Source organism: Dermochelys coriacea, chromosome 13 (genome assembly GCF_009764565.3).
Source record: "Dermochelys coriacea isolate rDerCor1 chromosome 13, rDerCor1.pri.v4, whole genome shotgun sequence".
Lineage (NCBI taxonomy): Eukaryota > Metazoa > Chordata > Testudines > Dermochelyidae > Dermochelys > Dermochelys coriacea.
Window position 1 is genome coordinate 2,683,838 of NC_050080.1, and position 22,346 is coordinate 2,706,183.

General features: G+C 48.2%; 1 protein-coding gene across 3 annotated transcripts in view; it reads right to left on the reverse strand.

The window, feature by feature from the left end:
• HM13 (histocompatibility minor 13) overlaps positions 1-22,346 on the reverse strand; it is a 32,007-nt gene that overhangs the window by 4,893 nt on the left and 4,768 nt on the right. For all 3 annotated transcript variants that reach the window (XM_038370053.2, XM_043496017.1, XM_038370052.2), the window contains exons 3-10: positions 17,256-17,338; positions 15,251-15,339; positions 14,351-14,436; positions 14,058-14,183; positions 7,881-7,938; positions 4,493-4,576; positions 2,787-2,823; positions 1,347-1,449 (exon numbers count right to left, since the gene is read on the reverse strand). In XM_038370053.2, coding sequence (XP_038225981.1) covers positions 1,347-1,449; positions 2,787-2,823; positions 4,493-4,576; positions 7,881-7,938; positions 14,058-14,183; positions 14,351-14,436; positions 15,251-15,339; positions 17,256-17,338 — 666 coding nt within the window. The remainder of the gene's footprint in view (positions 1-1,346; positions 1,450-2,786; positions 2,824-4,492; positions 4,577-7,880; positions 7,939-14,057; positions 14,184-14,350; positions 14,437-15,250; positions 15,340-17,255; positions 17,339-22,346) is intronic.

Consider the following 22,346-nt stretch of genomic DNA (forward strand, 5'->3'; position numbering starts at 1 on the left):
CTTTCCTTTATGCTCCAGAAATCTGTAAGCGTCAAGTCCCAACATACTGTAGCACCAGAGTAAGAGGGTGGCTAGAAGTCCCACACTCTGGCCCAGCACTCTCAGTGCAGAGCCGTTCAAGAAAGGGGTGGATGACACTCTACACGTGCTGACTTTCTGATAACCAAGGTACCGTCTCTTGTCTAGCACTCACCTGGATGGGGACTAAAGATCTGGGGATACTGCCCCAGAGGAGGAGCGGAGAACCCCCAAGTACTGACCAGCCCCCCTCAGAAGAGCCCACTGCCCAAGGCCAGCGGAGTTATGTGCTGCAGGCACAGGGGCTGCCACGCTCACCCATCATTTCCACATCTTGTGAATTCCTTCCTCCCATGCAGGAGGCAGCTGGGAAGCATTAAAACTAGCCGGGTATTTCTGCTGCATTTGCACCTGCTCTTGAGATCTAGAGATGAGCCCAGGAGAACACGCCGATGCTCCCCGTTACTAAAGAGCAGGCTGTTCTCAACACATGAGCAGAACTCGCCATTGACGTGAGGGAACTGCAAGGCCAGGGAGAACCACCCCTCTCCTCCCGAAGATAGTAAAGTGCAGTTGTATGCAGAGATGCCCGCAGCAGGCTCCACCTTTAGTGCCTGGGACTCCCAGAGCCAGTTTGCCCAATTTACAATCCGAGACAATTCTTCAAGGCACACTTCACGCGGGAGCTGAAAACCCTGCTGGCCTGGCTGTCTCCTGCGTCACCCCTGGCAGGACACACCCTGCAGGAGGATCTTAGACAGTTTTGCAGATGCATGAGGCAGAGAATCTCGCTCGCTCTGCTGTGCTAGAAGTAGTGAACAGATAGTTCTCCAAGGGGCAATCCCCAGTAACCTTTGCATTTAACGCACTCGCCCCCCAGCCAGGTGCTCCACTCTGGCTCCACTCTGTTACGAAGCGCACACCCCCAGTTAAAAAAGGCAAAACGGAGTGGCTGTATCTAGCATCGCTTGCTGTGATAGCATCTCAGGGTGGGCACTATACAATCTCAGCTCAGAGATACAGAGTTGATTCTCTGTCACCCTGATTGTAACGCAAGTTCTGACCAAGCTTCCCCAGCTTCCTGCTGCACTTGGCTGCGTGTGGCTCAGGAGTTAGCAGAGCAGTAATGGGCCGGGCACAGAAGACGGGGATTCACTGGCCCTTGATGGCCAGGAACCGCGAACTCTGTGCAGTGAAAGGCATGTTTTACAGATCCTCACTGCACAAACACAGGGAGATCTTGTGGCCAAAACTGCAATTTTACAGCTCCTTTTATAGCCACCTCACAGTGCAAGTGTGAGGCAAGGCCAGCTGGAAAGCAAGCTTACCTGGGCATGTTTGAAGACGTGCATGATGAAGATGGTCAGACCCAGTCCAAAGATGTATGCCACAAAGCTGGTGTAGAAGTACGTGTGCGTGTTCTTCTTTAAACTACAGGGGAGGGAAGAGAGCAGGATTAACATGGGCCCTGAGAGAGGCAATACCAAAACCACTCCAGTTTATGGAATTTGCAAGCTTTATCAGGACTGATCTTCAGCTGGCCTAGCAATCTAGTAGCAACACATCCACACAGGAGACTGACAACCAGGCTGGCAGAGGCAGTCGGCACCATCCTTCTGAGCAGCCCCTCCTGCCAGTGCTCGGAGTGGTGCAGAGAGGATCTGGTGAGAGCATAGTCCAGTCTTGGAGGGGAGGCTGCCATGACACAAGGTCTCTGGAAGGATCCTGGAACCCCCAGTCTTTACCCAATAAGCACAAAAAGTGCCCTGCAGTCATACCCCCTTAACATGAGCGAGGAAGCTGCAGTGAGAAGCCCTGCACCAAGGGAGCAGCTCTTCACCTGTATCTCCCTGCACCCATTCCCCAGCTGGGCAGCTGTTTTACTGCAGGTCAGACCAGGGCAGCAGCTGCAGACAGATGTGGGCAGAAGCACCAGTAGCACTTCCAGCCTTGCACAGAGAAGCCAGCACGGATGCATGTGGCAAGTGGATCATTTGACGAGGAGGAGTGGAAACCTGAGGGGGGCAAGGTCAGTAACCCATCTTCCAAGCGACACAAGGTGACCACTGAGAACTTGAGTCCAGAGGCAGGCTGAACGCCACGTGGGAAGGCACACATGGGAAAGCACAGCACTGGCAAGACGATGGATCACGTGTCCGGAGAAGTGCTTCTTCTGTGTGACAGGACCACTCCCAACAGCTTCCCGCTGGCCTACACCATCAGCAGCGACCCTGAGCACTCCCCTTCCCTTGTCTCCATATGCCCAACCACCCCATTCCTGCTCACAAACACTGCTGCCTTGCCTCCACTTCTCCCAGCTCCACGACAGCCGTGTCCTCTTCGCTCGTCCTCCAGCCCCAGCTCTCCAGACTCCAGCATGTGCGGGCTGCTGCTCGCACATGCACAAATGCAGCAGTTCCAGGGTCAAACAACTTGACGGGGCCCCAGTCATTTCAGGGTTCAGATCACAAGTGACCACCCCCTGACCATGGACTTTCCCCAGACTAGCTCACAGACAAGCCCAGAAAGATCAGGTCTAGCACCAGGCTCTTTTCAATCACAACGGTTGTTGCTTTCTCCTTTGTTCTTCTGCTTTCTAGACTAACCCCGTTGCCTCCAGTCAATGCTTCCTCATCTCAAGGCTCAGCAAAAGATGTCTGGCCACCCTGGCCTTCCTCATCTATTTCAGCAAAGCACCCTGGGGCAACTTACATAAACAGCGCCAAACAAAGCTGTCCTGTAGACATGCTCCTAGAGGCACAGCTCACCTGATGTCAAAACGCAGCAGCAGGGCAATGAAGATCCCTGAGGGGCAGAAACACAGAGTTAGAGAAAGGGCTGGAGAGATCACCTATCCGACATTTGGTGCCAAATGCAGAGTGACAGTGATGATCTTAAAAAGAAAAGGAGTACTTGTGGCTAACAGACTAACACGGCTGCTACTCTGAAACCAGTGATGATCTTGTACTTGGCCACGGCCACAAACACATTTGGGACCACAGCACCCCCTTGTGACTGAATTCAATATTGGTCCAGTTCTAGAGAAGCAATTCCTGACTCCCTTGGTATTGTAAAGCAGTGGTTCTCAGCCAGGGCACATGTACCCTGGGGGTACACAGAGGTCTTCCAGGGGGTATGTCAACACATCTTTGCTATATAAAAAGCCCTAGCAAAGTCAGTACAAACTAAAATTTCATACAATGACGTTGTTTATACTGCTCTCTATACGGAAATGTAAGTACAGTATTTATATTCCAGTTGATTTTATAATTCTATGGTAACAACGAGAAAATCAGCCATTTTTCAGTAATAGTGGCTGTGACACTTGTATTTTTATATCTGATTTTGTAAGCAGGTAGTTTTTAAGTGAGGTGTAACTTGGGGTATGCAAGACAAATCTCACTCCTGAAAGGGGTTCAGTAGTCTGGAAAGGTTGAGAGCCACTGCTATAGAGCACCCAACCCCTCACTGCAAAGGGAAACTGCAGGAGGGAGAGGCACTGAAGATCAGGGGAGTAAAATACAGGGGCGCTACGCTGGGGCACAGGGCAAGCAAGCCAAGACAAGGAACGCACCTGAACCCGCATGCTCACCCCACTTCCTTTCAGACAACCGGTCCCTAGCCTGGAATTCCAGCTGGTGACCTCTCACCAGTGCCAGCCAAGTGCTGCTCTCTCCATCACCTTAAGGGACACTTCCCTGGTCCTATCCTGGAAGGGAGGCCTGTCGTACCATGCAGCACACTAGAGCTCAATTACGTGACAAGGCCCAGCACATCTATGAGCATCACTAGCTGTGCTGCCAGAAGCCCTCCCCTTCAGAGAATGCTTTGCCGTCTAAAATGCTTCTAAGCCCATCTGCCCCCACCAGTTCCTTCTCTAGGGTCCTATGGTAGCAGTTCGGAGGGAAAGGGATCTCCTGATAGTCCAAACCCTGAGAGGGGGGGCAGCAGCAAATCCCTCCATCAACACTTCTAATGAGCACAGCTCAGGCCAGCCAGCCCCAGCTCCCGGAACAGCCGATTTGAGAAGGTCTCTGGCAGCCCAACACTGCAAGCCTGCAGCAGGCTCAACATGAATGCATATAACAGAGCCATCTGGTTCTAGGACTGGCAATGGCCGTGCTGCAGATAAGCATGGCAAACAAAGTCCACAGCTATCATGACAGCACCAATGCCAACACCTGGCTTCCCTCTGTAACCTTTCCCATATGCCTCCCCCTCTCCTTGCTCCCTTCCCTACTCCCAGCTTCAGGCTCCCCAAGCTCCCTTTGACAGCCTCCCTCCACTTCAGAACCACAAGACCTTGTCCTCATCCAGCTCTTAAGCAGAGGAGTCCCAGGTTGACCTGCAGCCATTCAGCTGGATTTGTAGTGTACACTCCACACCCAGGCCCCAGCAGGGCAGAGTCCAGGCCCCAAAATTGTATCCTTGGTTGAGTAACACACTTTCTAGCACACCATCCATTCAGCTTTACCTGGAATTACAACATCTCCAAGACCCAACATGGCAAAGTTGTCAGCCTCCAGCCCCTTCTCCAGCAGATCCTGGGGGAAAACCACTGGAAAAGCAGAGAGGGAGTATTAAAAAGGGGAAGAGCTCAGGGTTAAAAGCACAAAGCCAAGCTGATGCTTTGGTGGGAGGTTAGCAACGGGTGTGCGTGAGTACAGGAATGGAAAGACCTACACATGAGAGTTTCCTCTCCAACTCAATCTATTCATATTGCCACAAAGGTGGATCAACTTACTGCATATCCCCCCACTGCAGGCCCTGGAAAGCAAGGGAACACAGAGATAAATCATTCAACATCCCATTCACATGCCACGCTTGCCAGCCATCACCCACAGCAGGTGAATGGGGAGACATGCCCCATCTACATGCAATTCTTCCATGCACAAAGGCTAGGCTCCTCCTGGTGAGCTGGGGAAGCAGAGCCATTAGGACATTCAGAGCTTCCTTTGGTGAGGCTGTCTTGATTGTCCCAATCTCGCAGGTAGCAGTGCTGTGTGGTGCCAACTTGGGGGAAGACCACATTGAGGGGGCAAAGAAAGAGAGAAGTGGGAAGCTTCCAGGCATCCTTCCCTAGGTCCCCCAGCTGGAGATGAGTCCAACAGGGCTGCTCAGGGGGTTTGCAGAAGCTGCCATGTCTGGAGAGGACCTGAAAGCTCAGCTTGTGAAGTGTCTTGAACTGCAACTGTCCCATCTCACTACTCGGTATTAGAAGTAGGGGACGACACCGTGGGAGGGGTCAGGGAGACGGGAAAGAAGGCAGCTGATGGAGCATCATGAGCAGACTGTAGCCATCCAGGCCCCAGGGGGCCAACACTTCAGAGTGACCTGTGCCCAAGACAACCGACAGGAATGCATGGCGGGGTCGTCTGGAGCAGGTGGGCTGTTTAGCTAAAGGAACCCAAAGAAACAGGCGACTCGGAAAAATGTGCAGTATGGTTCTTTCACTATATGTGAAAACAGAGTCTCAAATATGGTAAAAATCTGAAATGAATCCAACAGCCCCACAGACTCACTAGAGAGAGAAATTCCCTGTGTGACTAATAAGAGTGTAGCAGTAGGACTACAGTACTGACCGCCTGACCAGGATGGTGATGGTGACTCTTGGAGATTCGAGAGGCTACAAAAACAGAAACCCCAATAATAACAGGGATTTCAGCTAACCCCATATTGACTGGGAACATGTCACCTCAGGACAGGATGCAGACATAAAATTTCTAGACACCATTAACGGCTTCTTCTTGGAACAGCTAGTCCTGGAACCCACAAGGGGAGAGGTAATTCTTGATTTAGTCCTAAGCAGCGCACATGATCTGGTCCAAGAAGTGAACATACCTGAACCACTCAGTAACAGCAACCATAATAGCCATTCTTTTTAGGTGACAAATCTGAGGAACTGTCCCAGATAGAGGTGTCAGTACAGGTGGTTTTGGAACAAATTGATAAATTAAACAGTAATAAGTCACCAGGACCAGATGGTATCACCCAAGAGTTCTTAAGTAATTCAAAGATGAAACTGCAGAACTATTGACTGTGGTATGCAATCTATTGCTTAAATCAGCCTCTGTACCAGATCACTGGAGAATAGCTAATGTCACGCCAATTTTTTAAAAAGGCTCCAGCAGCAATCCTGGCAATTACAGACCAGTAAGCCTAACGTAACACAAGAACCTGTGGTTACCCAGTGAAATTAATAGGAATTAGGTTTAAAACATACATAAGGAAGTACTTCTTCATAAAACACAAAGTCAATCTGTGGAACTCCTTGCCAGGAGATACAGTGAAGGCCAAAGTATTCAAAGGGTTCAAAGAGGAATTAGATACATTCATGGAGGATAGGTCCATCAATGACTATTAGCCAAGATAGTCAGGGATACAACCCATGCTCCGAGTGTCTCTAAACCTCGGACTGCTAGAAGCTGGGGCTGGACAACAAGGAGATGATCACTCAATAAATTGCCCTGTTCTGGTCACTCCCTCTGAAGCACCTAGCATTGGCCACTGTCGAAAGATAGGATACTGGGCTAGATGGACCATTGGTCTGAGCCAGTATGGCCATTATGATGTTTAAAGTGTTTCCTTTACTTTCTAAAACTATTAGCTGGGAGATTCCATTGTCCCCTGGAGAGTTACTAAGCTAAATCTGGAGACTAAGAGGGATTCTATGAGCCAACAGTGTGCCCTTGTTGCCAAGAAGGCTAATGGCATATTGGGCTGCATTAATAGAAGCATTGCCAGCAGATCGAGGGCAGTGATTATTCCCCTCTATTTGGCACTGGTGAGGCCACACCTGGAGTACTGCATCCAGTTTTGGGCCCCCCACTACAGAAAGGATGTGGACAAATTGGAGAGAGTCCAGTGCAGGGCAGTGAAAATGTTCAGGGGCTGGGGCACATGTCTTATGAGGCGAGGCTGAGGGAACTGAGTTTATTTAGTCTGCAGAAGAGAAGAGTGAGGGGGGATTTGATAGCAGCCTTCAACTACCTGAAGGGGGGTTCCAGAGAGGATGGAGCTCGGCTGCTCTCAGTAGTGGCAGATGACAGAACAAGGAGCAATAGTCTCAAGTTGCAGTGGGGGAGGTCTAAGTTGGATATTTCGCTAGCAGGGTGGTGAAGCACCGGAATGGGTTACCTAGGGAGGTGGTGAAATCTCCATCCTTAGAGGTTTTTAAGCCCTGGCTGGGATGATTTAGTTGGTGTTGGTCTTGCTTTGAGCAGGGGGTTGGACTAGATGACCTCCTGAAGTTTCTTCCAACCCTAATCTTCTATGATTCTATTCCAGCTTTACATGCAAATCCTCATATAGCCTGAACTAGGGAGCGGCTACCAACACCCCAGAATACTACAGACACTATGGCTTCAGGTGCCTTTCAGATCGCGTGTCTGATGCGCCTACCATGTTCAGTGGCTGTAGAAACTCACTTCACACTTCTTTAAGGTGAGAATCGTGGGGACTCGGGTCAACTGAGGCTTTGTATTGACCCCTTCACTGGGCTGGGCCAGGTCTCTGCAGATGTTCTTGCCCCATCAGCAGAGACCTGAATGCCTACATACAATGCTACCCTGCCTGGCAGGTGTATTGCACTTCATGGTGTGCAAATGACAGGACATGCTGGAAGGACCAGTACAGATCTAGAGCAAATGGCTGCAAGAGGACCCAAATTCCTCATGGGCAAAGTGCGAGCAGGAGTCGGATTCCAACTCCAAGGGAGGGAACTCGTGACAAAATCCACTCATGAACAGTGGCACGCATAACAGAATGTAAAACTAGCCAGGTGGAGCCCAGAGCCCAGGCAGTGAGGGTGATGGGCAGGAGACAGGACAGGTCTTCCCAGAAAGCAGGAAAGATCTACTCACGTTTTATTGGTGCCTCAAACGATTTGGCAACAGTCACCATCACGTTGGTGCCAAAAACCTAGGAGCAAACAGTCCAAAGTGAAAACAGAGGCCCAGGTAATAACGAGAGAAGCCACTCCACTACAGCTGCCTAGCTGCAGCTAACACTACCAGGGCCAGTTGTGGTCACAGCAGAGACAAAGCTCCAACCAGTCAAAGAATCACAGTATTCATTTTCTCCTCCGAGTCTGAGTAAATGAATACTGTGACTTCTTCCTTTGTAAATACAATGTCGCATCTAGTCTGCCTGGTAGAAGGTTTTTAATTTGCAATTGCCTACGCATGCTGTACTAGCCTTTGAAATATTCTAGAAACTAGCTTTTTAATTCATTGACACTTGATACACAGGTCATTATTGGTGTTAAAGATGACAATACACAGCTTCATATTACGAATATGCAAAAGCTTTGAAAAAAAGAAGTGGTCTAACAAGTAGTAGTGAGGACAAACCCCACAAACAAGTCCTTTTATCCGCACTGAAGGGAGAGGAAGAGCATGTTACAGCTCTTACCAACTATGTCAGCAATAATATGACAAATCCACTTGACCCTCTATCACATCTAGAGCAGTGTTTTTCAAATGTGGCCATCATGGCTCCATGCGGCCATCAGGGGCTTTTCTTGCAGTCACAGCCTCCTGGGTGGTGATGGGGGGGGGGGAGGAAAGGAGCAGCCCCTCCCTCTGGGGCTGCCAGGAGGGATTGGGCCTTCCCCCCTTTGGAGCCACAAACACCAGAGGAGCAGACAGCCAGTGTGAGTTTCCCGTCTTCCCAAGGCAGTGGGGCTCAGGCTTCTGGCTTCAGCCCTGGTGTGGCAGGCTCCTGCCACGGGCTCTGATTGTGGGGCTTTGAACCCTGGCTACTCAGTGTTAGGCTCCATCCCTCGGCTGCAGGATTCCATCCCTGGGCTCACCAGCCCCATCTCGTCCCTGCTGCCTCCCTATCCACCTCCTCATCCAAGTCTTAATTTGTTCCCTGGCTTGCCAGGGCTGAACAAGTCTGCTGTGAAAAGCGATATTTGTATATTTGTTAATATCAGTTTTCACTGCCTCTCAGCCAGCTAACCAGTCTGTTAATATCACTTTGCACAGCAGCAAACGTACAAATATCAGTTTTCACAGAAGCAGACTTACTAGCTAGCAAGTCTAAAAAATGCAGCAAAAAAGCAAAAGAAAAATAAAGGAAGACAAGAACATGCAAAGCACCTTATTTGTGTTTCTATTCTGTTTAGGTCTAGTAAAGAAAAGAGACAAACGTAAGCTATTTTTATTATTAAGTCTGCAAAAAAACCCTGCATAAATAAATTACTATGATTTGGCCATATACATGTGCATATTTGTTTTTCCTAAAGTATTTTAGGAAAAACTGTTGAATGGCCACCAGCAAGAGTTGGTGGCTGCACTCTGAAGCGCCAAAAAAATTATGGCAAGAACCCCTGATCTAGAGGTGCTTACCAACAGAGCTACCAGCCTATATGCAACACCACATGCACACAAGTCTGCTGAAAACAGCAGCTGTTGGCGAAGAACCAACAGATTCATGAAAGGTGACTTGATTCTAATGAGACCCGGAGCTTCTTCAGCCCAGTCAAGAAATCTGGCACCAAAACATTTGCTGACATGGCCAAGACAACCACATTTACGTCTGGCCTGGAAGGGATAATCACAGCAGCTACCACTCCGGAAAATGTTTTCCGCAGAGCCCTGTCCTTAGCAAGGTGCAGAGATATTTCAATGGCAACTGTTCTTAGTCACCCAATAGGACCTGTGCCTATGTCCCTCTTCCATGCTGATACAACGAGAAGAACGGACAAAGATGAATTAGGACATCAACTGGAAACTCAAGACGGAAGAATCAATAAGCTAAGAGAACGCAACAGAGAAACCACAGTGTACATCAGAGGTACCATGGCTGCCATAGAAATGATGGCACATTCCAATTCCACCCCTTCAATGAATTGGCTGCTGATACAACAGTAACTCTGTGAAAACTGCAGAAAAATAACACCAGACAGGGTCTGAGGAGGGATGCAAGTAAGAGCAGATGATTGGTGGATGCCCTGTGCCTCCACAGAAGTTTCTAAGGCCTTGTCTACACTACAAAGTTTTGTCAGCAAAAGTTAAGCCACTTTAATTAAAATCGCTGTTGCATGCCCTCACTAGCTCCTTGTGTTGGCAGAGTGCATCCACACTAACAGCTCTCCCACAGACACAGAGAGCAGTGCACTATAGGTAACTATCCCACTGTGCAAGAGATAGCAGGGTGCTTTGGGAAGGGTTTGCAATGCCTCAGTATATTGTCAGATGCTTTTTCAACTGAAGTATGGGGGGCGGGGGAAGGAGAGTAGTGTGTCTGGGGCAGGGGGACAGCAGGCTGACTGACCTATCCCGAGGCGGGTGAAGGGGGACATCCCTCCACATCAGCCCCTAGCTCTGCTTGGGGTCTGCATAGCAGTCTCTTCCAAAGCAGCCCACTCTGCTGGCCTGCCTATGGCTCTGTGATTCCCGGAGTTCTCCCACAGCCTCCTCAGCTGCCGGGAGCCATCTTGAGCAGCTCTGTAGCTCTCTGTGCTGAGAAATGCCAAAGCTGCACAGCAGCCCCCCCCCCCCCCACAGCAGTCTGCCTGTGGCTGTATTCCTAGGGCAGGGCAGAACAGGAGCAGTCCACATTATCGACTTGTGCTTTGTTCCCCAAACAGAGCAGCATGCTGAGCTGCCAGATACTTCCTGGAGCTTTGAAAGAGGAGGGGTGCCTGCCTACAGGGCAGGAGAGATCAAAACAGCGAGCAGAGCTGTCACAGGAGGCATTGTGGGATACAGATGGAAGCCAGTTATGTTAACAAAACAAACAGCAGTGTCTACACTGACGCTTTGTCACTTTAACTTTGCTGCAAAAAGCTTTACACTTCTCGTTGAGGTGGTTTTATATTGTCAGCAAAACAGCAGAGTTTTGCCACCCCTCTCCTGTTTTGTTAGCAAAAGGCAGCTTTTGCAGACAAAACTTCGTAGTGTAGACAAGGCCTAAATGTGGCACCCAGCAAGCAGTCACTTGTAAAATTCCTGACTATATGGTTCAAAATATACCTGAGTGTGCATGAAAACACTCAGCACAAACACCCCTCCTGGCTGGAGATTTTTCCAGTAGCGCTTGCTATTCACTATTTTCCGAAAATGAAACAGAGATAAACATGTGGACTGAAACACGCTCCATTACCAGCACAACTGACAAGCGTTGCCCTTCATACTTGTGCATGCAATTTGTGATGCACTCATTCCTGACTTCCGCAACATACCTCCTGCTGTACCTGCATTAACAGGATGTGACTCTGTCATTCCTATTTGGTGATGGGGGGAAAAAAAAAAATCTGTGCTTAATGTTCTTAAAACAAAGACTGTTTACTGCTTCCGGGAGAGAGGACAGACAAGCTACGATTTCTACAGCAAGGAAGTTGGTAGCAGTGCTGTCTGACCAGAGTAAGAAAGAAAAGATGGCCCACAGATCTGAATTGCTTGTGCCTCTATCTAGCCATCAAAAACGACAACTCACTAGTCAAACGCCCACCATGTGAGGACAGTTTTGAAGAGCACATCACAAGAGCATCTTGGCAAATAAAGATCTGGATGTCCTTGCACACAGGTACACCAGATAGTGGATCACTGTTGCAACGTGGGTGGAAATATGCAGATGATGAATTATTTCCTGTATTCTTCAAGGGCCTGTTGGCATCTGAACTTCTACAAGAACCTTATTTGTGCCTATACCAATAGGGTTGCTGCATAATCAACTGTGTCTGTAGTCAGACCAATCTTTCCTGCTCAGAACTGGGTACATGACCAGGCAATGAAGACTGCGTTAGCCCACACACTCAGAGATTGTAATGATGATAAAGAGATTGATGAGAAATGTCACCAGCACTATTGCATTTCAATGATATCTATACAGGGGTAAAACAAAATCTAATAATAGATTATGACCTCAAAGCATCATAACAACAATACAGAGAGACATTAAACTAAGAGAAGTGAATGCAAATATTGCGATGTGGTCACTTTAACATGTGATGGTGTCATTGTTTATCCCTGTTTCTATGGAAACAGCACCACTTGACAGCTCCATATCATATCTCATCCTAAAGTAGACATCATAAGCTTCCAAACAAGGTATGATGTGCGTGCGTAGAGAGGATACAATAAAATCGACCAAGTTGAGGGTGCCTGCCATTGGCCTAAATTTACATGAAAGCATTCAGTAAAAGTACAAACTGCTGACTTGGCCTCAATTAGCAGACAATGCAGAGTGTGTGTCTGGAAGCTTGAAACAGGACTGAATTCAATAGGAAGTGTAATGACTGCTTCTGACAACTCTATTTTGCTCTTTGGGCATCTATTTTTATTGTATAATCTGGAGGAATGTGTCCATTTTAAATATTGGCACCTTTTCATTGGACTGACTAAACATGAGTTTGTCAGGCCTCTTCAATTCCTGGTCATTTCATGGCATCTAGTTTAGATTAAGCCAACTGTAGACCGATAAATCAGAGGCCAGCTTGTTCCTGGCCAATGAGATCCAAGAGTTAGCATACAGAGAGACAAGAGCATAACAGAATGGTGCAATCATTATTAGAATGTCTATTATAACCAAGGAGTGAGGTCAGAAACTCTAGCCAGGGCCAAAGAGAGGACAGTATCCATAGAATCATAGAATCATAGAATATCAGGGTTGGAAGGGACCCCAGAAGGTCATCTAGTCCAACCCCCTGCTCAAAGCAGGACCAAGTCCCAGTTAAATCATCCTAGCCAGGGCTTTGTCAAGCCTGACCTTAAAAACCTCTAAGGAAGGAGATTCTACCACCTCCCTAGGTAACGCATTCCAGTGTTTCACCACCCTCTTAGTGAAAAAGTTTTTCCTAATATCCAATCTAAACCTCCCCCATTGCAACTTGAGACCATTACTCCTCGTTCTGTCATCTGCTACCATTGAGAACAGTCTAGAGCCATCCTCTTTGAAACCCCCTTTCAGGTAGTTGAAAGCAGCTATCAAATCCCCCCTCATTCTTCTCTTCTGCAGACTAAACAATCCCAGCTCCCTCAGCCTCTCCTCATAAGTCATGTGCTCTAGACCCCTAATCATTTTTGTTGCCCTTCGCTGTACTCTTTCCAATTTATCCACATCCTTCTTGTAGTGTGGGGCCCAAAACTGGACACAGTACTCCAGATGAGGCCTCACCAGTGTCGAATAGAGGGGAACGATCACGTCCCTCGATCTGCTCGCTATGCCCCTACTTATACATCCCAAAATGCCATTGGCCTTCTTGGCAACAAGGGCACACTGCTGACTCATATCCAGCTTCTCGTCCACTGTCACCCCTAGGTCCTTTTCCGCAGAACTGCTGCCGAGCCATTCGGTCCCTAGTCTGTAGCGGTGCATTGGATTCTTCCATCCTAAGTGCAGGACCCTGCACTTATCCTTATTGAACCTCAAGTCCAGAGGGACTTTCCAGCAGTCTGGGCCTTGAAGCAGCCACAAGGACTAAGGAAAATCTTTAAACATTCTAGCAAAACTTCACCCAACATTACAAGAGGGACCTGTAGCATATTCAGTAACATATTTATTTTCCCCTTATTGTAAAATCACCACCTGGGATCCCAAATTGTGAACGATTCTCACTGAGCTACAACATGACTGTTTAATGCTGAAGAGACACATGAAATCAAGCAGCAAGGACAAGTCCTTTGTACAGAGCCAGGAAGGCTGTCTGGAGACTGCTTGTAGGCACAGCATGATAATCAGCTGAGAAAACCAGCTATAATAGAGCAAACAGTGCTGGTGCCAGCTGCATTATGCAATGCAGCCGGTTTCTCTCGCTGGTGCTCCGGGAGCCACCCTATGGAATTAAGTGAATAAATTGGAAGAGTATTTGCTGGGCTAAGTTTTGGCCAAACACCCTGTCATTTCCCCCTCCTCCCCAACCTTGCTTTTGGGCAGAGGAGAAAGCATACACCCGGTTGCCAGTACTCCCTCCTTTCCCAAAATTAGCATGACATCATATTTGGACACCTCTGCCAGAAAACCTACAGAACAGGGATGGTGTGACACTGCTCCACCTGCTCTGCCAATGCCCACGAGCCGCGCCTACTTACCCAGAACACATCGTAGATGAAGAGGCCCCCGAGCAGGATGCACCCAGTGCTGACGTTGTTCAAATGCAGGAGCTCCACGCCATTGAGAGAGAACGCCAGTCCAAAGAGATTGTTTGCAATCCAGTGCTAAGGGCCAAACACAACAAGAAGATGGATCTGGCTCAGCACAGCCAGTGGCAGAAACTTCCTATTCCTTGCAGGCAGATTACCAAGAGACTCCCAAGTTTGATCTAGGGGTTGTTCCTCCCCCTTCTAGTTTGAATATCCCACCGCTACTTTGTTCCCTTTCTTACCTTCCTCAGCAGGTACCAGACTCCAACGACGCTGCTCATGGCCAAGCACACAAGATCCTTGGAATCAAACTCATAATTCACTATTTCTGTAACAAACATAACAGCATGATTCCATCTGGTCTGCACAACTCCTCCCACTCTCCCAGAGGCAGAGCAGGGACTAGTGTATATCTATCTATCTATAGCAGGTGAGCCACACAGGACCACCGTGGCAACTTTCCCAAACGAGAGTCGGAGTGACACTGCACGTGCAAGTGACCAATTCTGCAGTAACCACATGCAAGTTAGGTGTCCATTCAGAGCTGAACTTGGAAAATCCGGACCTTTCCTTTCAACCAGGCCACTCTTCCTCGGCAGATTGTCTTGCTGCCAGGAAGGAAACTGAACTCAGGTTCGCTGGGATTGTATACACACAGCTGTCTCGGGAGGTGGATGCCTTTTCGCCTTTCCTATTCACATAGTTAATTAGCAGTAAGTACTTTTTCAGCTAGGTGAAGCATATTCTACTTGTTCATAGACCATCAGTGGGTGGAGATCAGGAGCAGTGGAGACAGCACTATATTAGTTAAAAGCCTTAGATAAAAAATATTTAAAATGAATTCTCTTTATCAATTTCATTTCTGCAGCACCCTGATACTGGGATCTTCCATCTGACCAAAAGACAGCAGACAGGGAGATGCCAAAGCCGAGGTTCTAACAGCACATGCACAGAATCCGAAGAGCACTGGGTACATCCAAACAGGCCACCGCAGCGTGGAGTGGGGAATGAGAGGGAGAGTCCAAAATATTTTGATTCAATGAAGGGTTGAAAATTGACAAGCTGAGAGAGCGAGAGCACATGAAGCAGGAAAAAAAGGTAGAACAAAAAGTCCCAAGAGAAAGCAGGCAAAATAGACATACCTTCCTTGTTTTCCCCCGAGCCCTGGGTGAAGAGAAGCTGGTACTGTTTGCTGGGGAAGTTAGCTGGGAAGACTTTGTTCATGACAGGGCTGAAATACAGATGGAGAGGAGGTCAATCCTGCAGAAGCACCTGTGAATTCAATGCACTTCCCTATTACCTCCAGGATGACTGTAAACCACATTACAAACATTAAGTCCCAACACCTCTACCCTATCCCCTGTACAGATGGGGAAACTCAAGTACAGAAAAATGAAGTGACTTGCTGAATGCTCCTGATATAGTGGCACAGCTCCGTCACCAAGCTCTAACCGGAAGACGACAATCTTTGTAGGGTTATAGGCAGTATTCAAACCAATTTGTGGGAGGGGTGGGTGGGTGCGGCTGCAGGGGAAACACTGCTGGTTATATTTTGGAAGCATGCCAATTTGGTGCAATTGGCTGCATTCCAATGCTTTTCAGAGTCACCCATGGCAGGGCTGGCTTAGCATTAGCCAGAGAGAAAGGAGAGCTCCACTGGAGGGAGAGAAACCCAATCCCAATTCTGCTCGCGGTCAGGAGTGACTGTTCTCATTTCCCATCCATCACACCTCCTAAAGCCTGAGGCTGTGGCTCACCCTGGATTGCCCTCTGCATGCCCCAGCCCACCTAACGGTTTCTAGCGTAACTTGCTGCAGCATCCCACAAGTCTCCTGGATCAGAGACTTGCAGTGAAGAGACCCCCATTCGAAGCCTGACACCAGCACTACCGTCTCAGGGAGTAGCTAACGTGTTTGAGTCAGCACATCTAAAGAGAAAAAGGCAAAACACCATAATCCAAAAGCCTGGGGAAGTTATCCCTGTCCCAAAAGCCCATAACCTACTGGGTTTGCAGAGACTAGTGGAATCAATATCAGAAGTCAGAGGGATCTGGGTCAGGTTCAAAATCCTGTAATCTAAAGGAAGGCATCTTTCCCCTCCCCACACCACCCCCAAAAGGCCCCAAACAGCTCAAGAAACAGGAAACTGATTCCCCACCCCCACAATAACTTGACTTTTCTAGAAAAGCTCAGCTGAGATTGCAACATCCAAGGCCAGATCCTACCCTATTCTAAGGCGCAAAGGGACCTGAAATGCTACTTTCAGTGGGCAACCAGTTCCCCCTGGAAAGGGGGAATCCTCAGCTGGTGAAAAGTTGGCAGAGCTGCCCCCCTCTGGTGTGTGGGACAGGAGGGGGTGGGCTGGAGTACACCATACTCTAGTGAGCCTTGCTGGTGTAATGCACTGAGACTGCTCTAACTTGCACTGGGAGGCATGGCTAGCTGCAGGCATGAGGCATGGTGCAGAACAGTGGCTCCATTCCACCTGTTTCCCCAACTGTATCACATTGTGTCCCAGTGCAGTTGAGAATTTAGCCTGCAGTTTTCACTGAGGTTTGTGCTTTGTAAACCAATTTCCCAACTGGCTTTGCTGAGGCACCAGCTCTGTCAATAGAAGCCCACTGAGGACTTCAGAACCGTCTCTCACGGTTGCTGTTCAAAGCAAAAAGTGCTCTCTGTGCTGTTTAAATACAACATACGCTGTTAGCTCCTCAGGAGAGGGACAGTGCCTTGCTGGCCAGGCACACCTATGGTGCAGTAAGAGCATAAATCCAAACTCCTTTGCAGGCTGCATAGCCCAGTGCTTTGTCCACTAGCCTGGGGCTTGGGAGAGCTGGGGTCTACACCTGGCTCACCCATTGGTCTGCTATATGACCTTGGGCAAGTCACTTTTCCACTCTATGCCTTAGCTTCCCTGTCTAAGTCAGAGAATGATACTGCCCTCCTTTGTAAACTGCTTAGAGTTCTGCTGATGAAAAGCGCTAGGTCATATTTTTACTGCTGTAAGGTAACAGCACTCGGGAATAAACAAGTCCAATCTGCCCCCTTCTAGGTGCACATACACCATAGGGCACTTCCCTATACACTCCCCTAGTCACCAGGACAGAGTTTACCATACAATATTGAGGTACCCTACCCCATTTTTTACCTGATGGTGTGAGACAGGGCTAGGATCCCCAAGACAAAGAAATACATAGATAGCAACAGGTTGATATATTCTTGAGAGAAGATCTGAAAGGCAAAAAAAAAAAGATTTGGTTATAATAGCAATTCGCACCTTGCAGGTGGCAGAAAAGGCAAGAACCCCTTTACATGTTAAGCAGCTGTGATGTAACTAGCACGTTACTGGTCACTGCTTTCTGGTCACAGTTGTGACAAGTGACTAAGAATGACTAAGGGAACTCAACATATTTACTGGTTTCAGAGTAGCAGCTGTATTAGTCTGTATTCGCAAAAAGAAAAGGAGTACTTGTGCTTAGTCTCTAAGGTGCCACAAGTACTCCTTTTCTTTTAACATATATTTCATACCGTGGGGTTAAAATAAAAAAGGAATTAAAATCCATGACTAGTCCCCTGATCCCATAATAAGGGTCATGTGGGATAGGTGGCCACCTCCAGGGTCTATGCTACCAGCTGCAACAGCAAGCCATTCAAAATGGTTTAATCAAAAAATTGCAGGAAAGGGCTCTCGTTTTTCCCACACAATTCTCCTTTGGAGAAATATTCAGCATGTGATCGGAGCATGAAATTGTTTGTTAAATTCATGCAACAGCCCGAATACAAAAAATGACAAAGAGGTTGACCGAGTCTTGCCTCAGTGTCAGGGGCTGGACAAGATAACCTCTTGAGGTCTCTTCCAGCCCTACATTTCTGTGAAAACTGAATTAAGGCAGCATTCCCCCTACCCCTTCAGTTCCAAAGGCATCCTAAACTCATGCTCCACCCTAGTTTATTGAGGATATTATGAGAACCCCTACCCCCCTGAAATGCACGTGCAGCCTTATAGCCTGCATTCATTTTCTCACACACACACACACACACACACACACACACACACACACAGCTAAATTTGCCAAGAAGCACTTCAGGCAGCCTTTGATCTTTTCTTGTAGTCTCTTAAACTAGAGAAATTAAAATACAAATGCTTAATGCAGAGTAACATCATGGTAATTATTTTAAACCTGTCCAAGTGAAGGCTCGTGTAGCAACATTAATTTGTCCACATTGCACATGTTTAGTACTTTCCCTCTTGAGACACTTCACAGCCACCCCTGGCATGACCAAAGATAAGGGACGGTAAAGGTACCCGAGGAGTCCTGCTAGCATCCTGACACCACAGGAGGTTGGGTTTCTTAGGGGGAACACCTTCTCTGACCACAGTCAAGAAGGAACTGACCAGAATGCTTGATGGGCAGCATTTGTAACCATGGTGCTATAAATGGTAGGGATCCTGGCTTGTGGTCTCCCCTATTCCAGGAGTGAGAACCCTGTCCAGATAGTATTTTTAGAAAAGTATTCCCCCTGCCCCAGTGCTCATAACACTCAAATATATCTGAACCAATTTTATTCAAGTATTCTAAAAATAAATTCCCCCTTGGCTAACAACCAAGAATGGAAGATTACAGCGCAGAGAAGTATGAGAAAGTTGTAAATGCTGAAGAATTAGAATAGCAGTTGAAATGAATTCTTAACTAAGGCCTCCTCAATAAAAGAAAGGCTGTACCACTTTAATGAAGCTGATTTTAAATTGTAAACTATTTAGGCCTTTACATCCCACCCCCCCCCCCACGTAAACACGCTTAAGCCAGTTTAAGCTTCAGTCGAAATTGGTACTTTAAGTACAGTTACATAAGGGATTTGTACAGGTATAACTACATAATTTAAAGTAAACTTTATTACATTCTCATAGAGCCTTGGTCTACACTAGGAGTTGAGGTCGAATTTAGCAGCGTTAAATTGATTTAACCCTGCACCCGTCCACATGACGAAGCCCTTTTTTCCCCCGACTTAAAGGGTTCTTAAAATCGATTTCTTTATTCCACCCCCGACAAGGGGATTAGCGCTGAAATCGGCCTTCCTGGGTCGAATTTGTGGTACTATGGACACAATTAGACAGTATTGGCCTCTGGGAGCTATCCCAGAGTGCTTCATTGTGACCGCTCTGGACAGCACTCTCAACTCAGATGCACTGGCCAGGTAGACAGAAAAAGGCCCACGAACTTTTGAATTTCAATTTTCTGTTTGGCCAGCGTGGCAAGCTGCAGGTGACCATGCAGAGCTCATCACCAGAGGTGACCATGATGGAGTCCCAGAATCGCAAAAGAGATCCAGCAAGGACCAAATGGAAGGTACGGGATCCGATTGCTATATGGGGAGAGGAATCCGTGCTATCAGAACTACATTCCAGTTTTTGAAATGCCGAAACATTTGTCAAAATCTCCCAGGGCATGAAGGACAGAGTGACCAAGGGACCCGAAGCAGTGCTGCGTGAAACTTAAGGAGCTGAGGCAAGCCTACCAGAAAACCAGAGAGGCGAATGGCCATTCCGGGTCAGAGCCCAAAGCATGCCGCTTCTATGATGAGCAGCATGCCGTTTTAGGGGGTTCAGCCACCACTACGTCAGCCATGTTGTTTGACTCCTTCAATGGAGATGGAGGCAACACAGAAGTAGGTTTTGGGGATGAGGAAGATTATGATGATGAGGTTGTAGATAGCTTACAGCAAGCAAGCGGAGAAACCGGTTTTCCCGACAGCCAGGAACTGTTTCTCACCCTGGACGTGGAGCCAGTACCCCCCGAACCCACCCAAGGCTGTCTCCCGGACCCGCCAGGCAGAGAAGGGACCTCTGGTGAGTGTACCTTTTAAAATACTACACATGGTTTAAAAGCAAGCATCTTTAATTTGCCCTGGCATTCGCGGCTCTCCTGGATGTACTCCCAAAGCCTTTGCAAAAGGTTTCTGGGGGCGGCAGCCTTATTCCGTCCACTATGGTAGGACACTTTACCACTCCAGGCCAGTAGCATGTACTCAGGAATCACTGTAGAATAAAGCATTGCAGTGTATGTTTGCTGGGGTTCAAACAACATCCATTCTTTATCTCTCTGTGTTATCCTCAGGAGAGTGATATCATTCATGGTCACCTGGTTGAAATAAGGTGCTTTTCTTAAGGGGACATTCAGAAGTGCCCATTCCTGCTGGGCTGTTTGCCTGTAGCTGAACAGAAATGTTCCCTGCTGTTAGCCATGGGGAGGGTGGAGGGACTAGCCACGCGGTGGGGGAGGCAAAATGCGACCTTGGAATGAAAGCACATGTGCTATGTATGTAATGTTAACAGCAAGGTTTACCATGAAAGAGCGTACCCATTGTTCTACAAAATGTGTCTTTTTCCAATACCACTGTCCCTTTTTTTCCCCCTCCACCAGCTGCATGTGTTTCAAGGATCACAGGATCTTCTCCTTCCCAGAGGCTAGCGAAGATTAAAAGGTGAAAAAAAACGCACTCGCGATGAAATGTTCTCTGAGCTCATGCTGTCCACCCACACTGATAGAGCACAGACGAATACATGAGGCAGACAATGTCAGAGTGCAGGAAAGCACAAAACAACCAAGAGGAGAGGTGGCGGGCTGAAGAGAGGGCTGAGCTGAAAGGTGGCAGCAGCGTGATGAGGAGGCAGGACTCAATGCTGAGGCTGCTGGAGGATCAAACTAATATGCTCCAGCATATGGTTGAGCTACAGGAAAGGCAGCAGGAGCACAGACCGCCGCTACAGCCCCTGTGTAACCAACCGCCCTCCTCCCCAAGTTCCATAGCCTCCTCACCCAGATGCCCAAGAACGCGGTGGGGGGGGGCCTCCAGCCACCCAGCCACTCCACCCCAGAGGATTGCCCAAGCAACAGAAGGCTGGCATTCAAGAAGTTTTAAACTTTTAAAGTGCTGTGTGGCCTTGTCCTTCCCTTCTCCACCACCACTCCTGGGCTACCTTGGTAGTTATCCCCCTATTTGTGTGATGAATTAATAAAGAATGCATGAATGTGAAGCAACAGTGACTTTATTGCCTCTGCAAGCAGTGATCGAAGGGAGAAGGGGAGGGTGGTTAGCTTACAGGGAAGTAGAGTGAACCAAGGGGCAGGAGGTTTCATCAAGGAGAAACAAACAGAACTTTCACACCGTAGCCTGGCCAGTCATGAAACTGTTTTTCAAAGCTTCTCTGATATGCACTGCGCCCTTCTGTGCTCTTCTAACAGCCCTGGTGTCTGGCTGTGCTTAACCAGCAGCCAGGTGATTTGCCTCAACCTCCTACCCCACCATAAACGTCTCCGCCTTACTCTCTCAGATATTGTGACGCGCACAGCAAGCGGTAATAACAGTAGGAATATTGGTTTCGCTGAGGTCTAACTGAGTCAGTAAACTGCGCCAGCGCACTTTTAAACATCCAAATGCTCATTCTACCACCATTCTGCACTTGCTTAGCCTGTAGTTGACTCCTGGACTACTGTCCAGGCTGCCTGTGTATGGCTTCATGAGCCATGGCATTAAAGGGTAGGCTGGGTCCCCAAGGATAACTATAGGCATTTCAACATCCCCAACGGTTATTTTCTGGTCTGGGAATAAAGTCCCTTCCTGCAGCTTTTGAAACAGACCAGAGTTCCTGAAGATGCGCGCGTCATGTACCTTTCCCGGCCATCCCACGTTGATGTTGGTGAAACATCCCTTGTGATCCACCAGTGCTTGCAGCACTACTGAAAAGTACCCCTTGCGGTTTATGTACTCACCTGCTTGGTGCTCCGGTGCCAAAATAAGGATATGGGTTCCATCTATGGCCCCACCACAGTTAGGGAAGCCCATTGCAGCAAAGCCATCCACTATGACCTGCACATTTCCCAGGGTCACTACCCTTGATATGAGCAGATCTTTGATTGCGCTGGCTACTTGCATCACAGCAGCCCCCATAATAGATTTACCCACTCCAAATTGATTCCCGACTGACAAGCCCTGTGGAAGCTTGCAACGCCATTGACACTCGCTTCTCAACTGTGAGGGCTGCTCTCATCATGGTATTCTTGTGCCTCAGGGCAGGGAAAAGCAAGTCAAAGTTCCATGAAAGTGTCCTTACACATGCGGAAGTTTCGCAGCCACTGGGAATTGTCCCAGACCTGCAACACTATGCGGTCCCACCAGTCTGTGCTTGTTTCCCGAGCCCAGAATCGGCATTCCACCGCATGAACCTGCCCCATTAGCA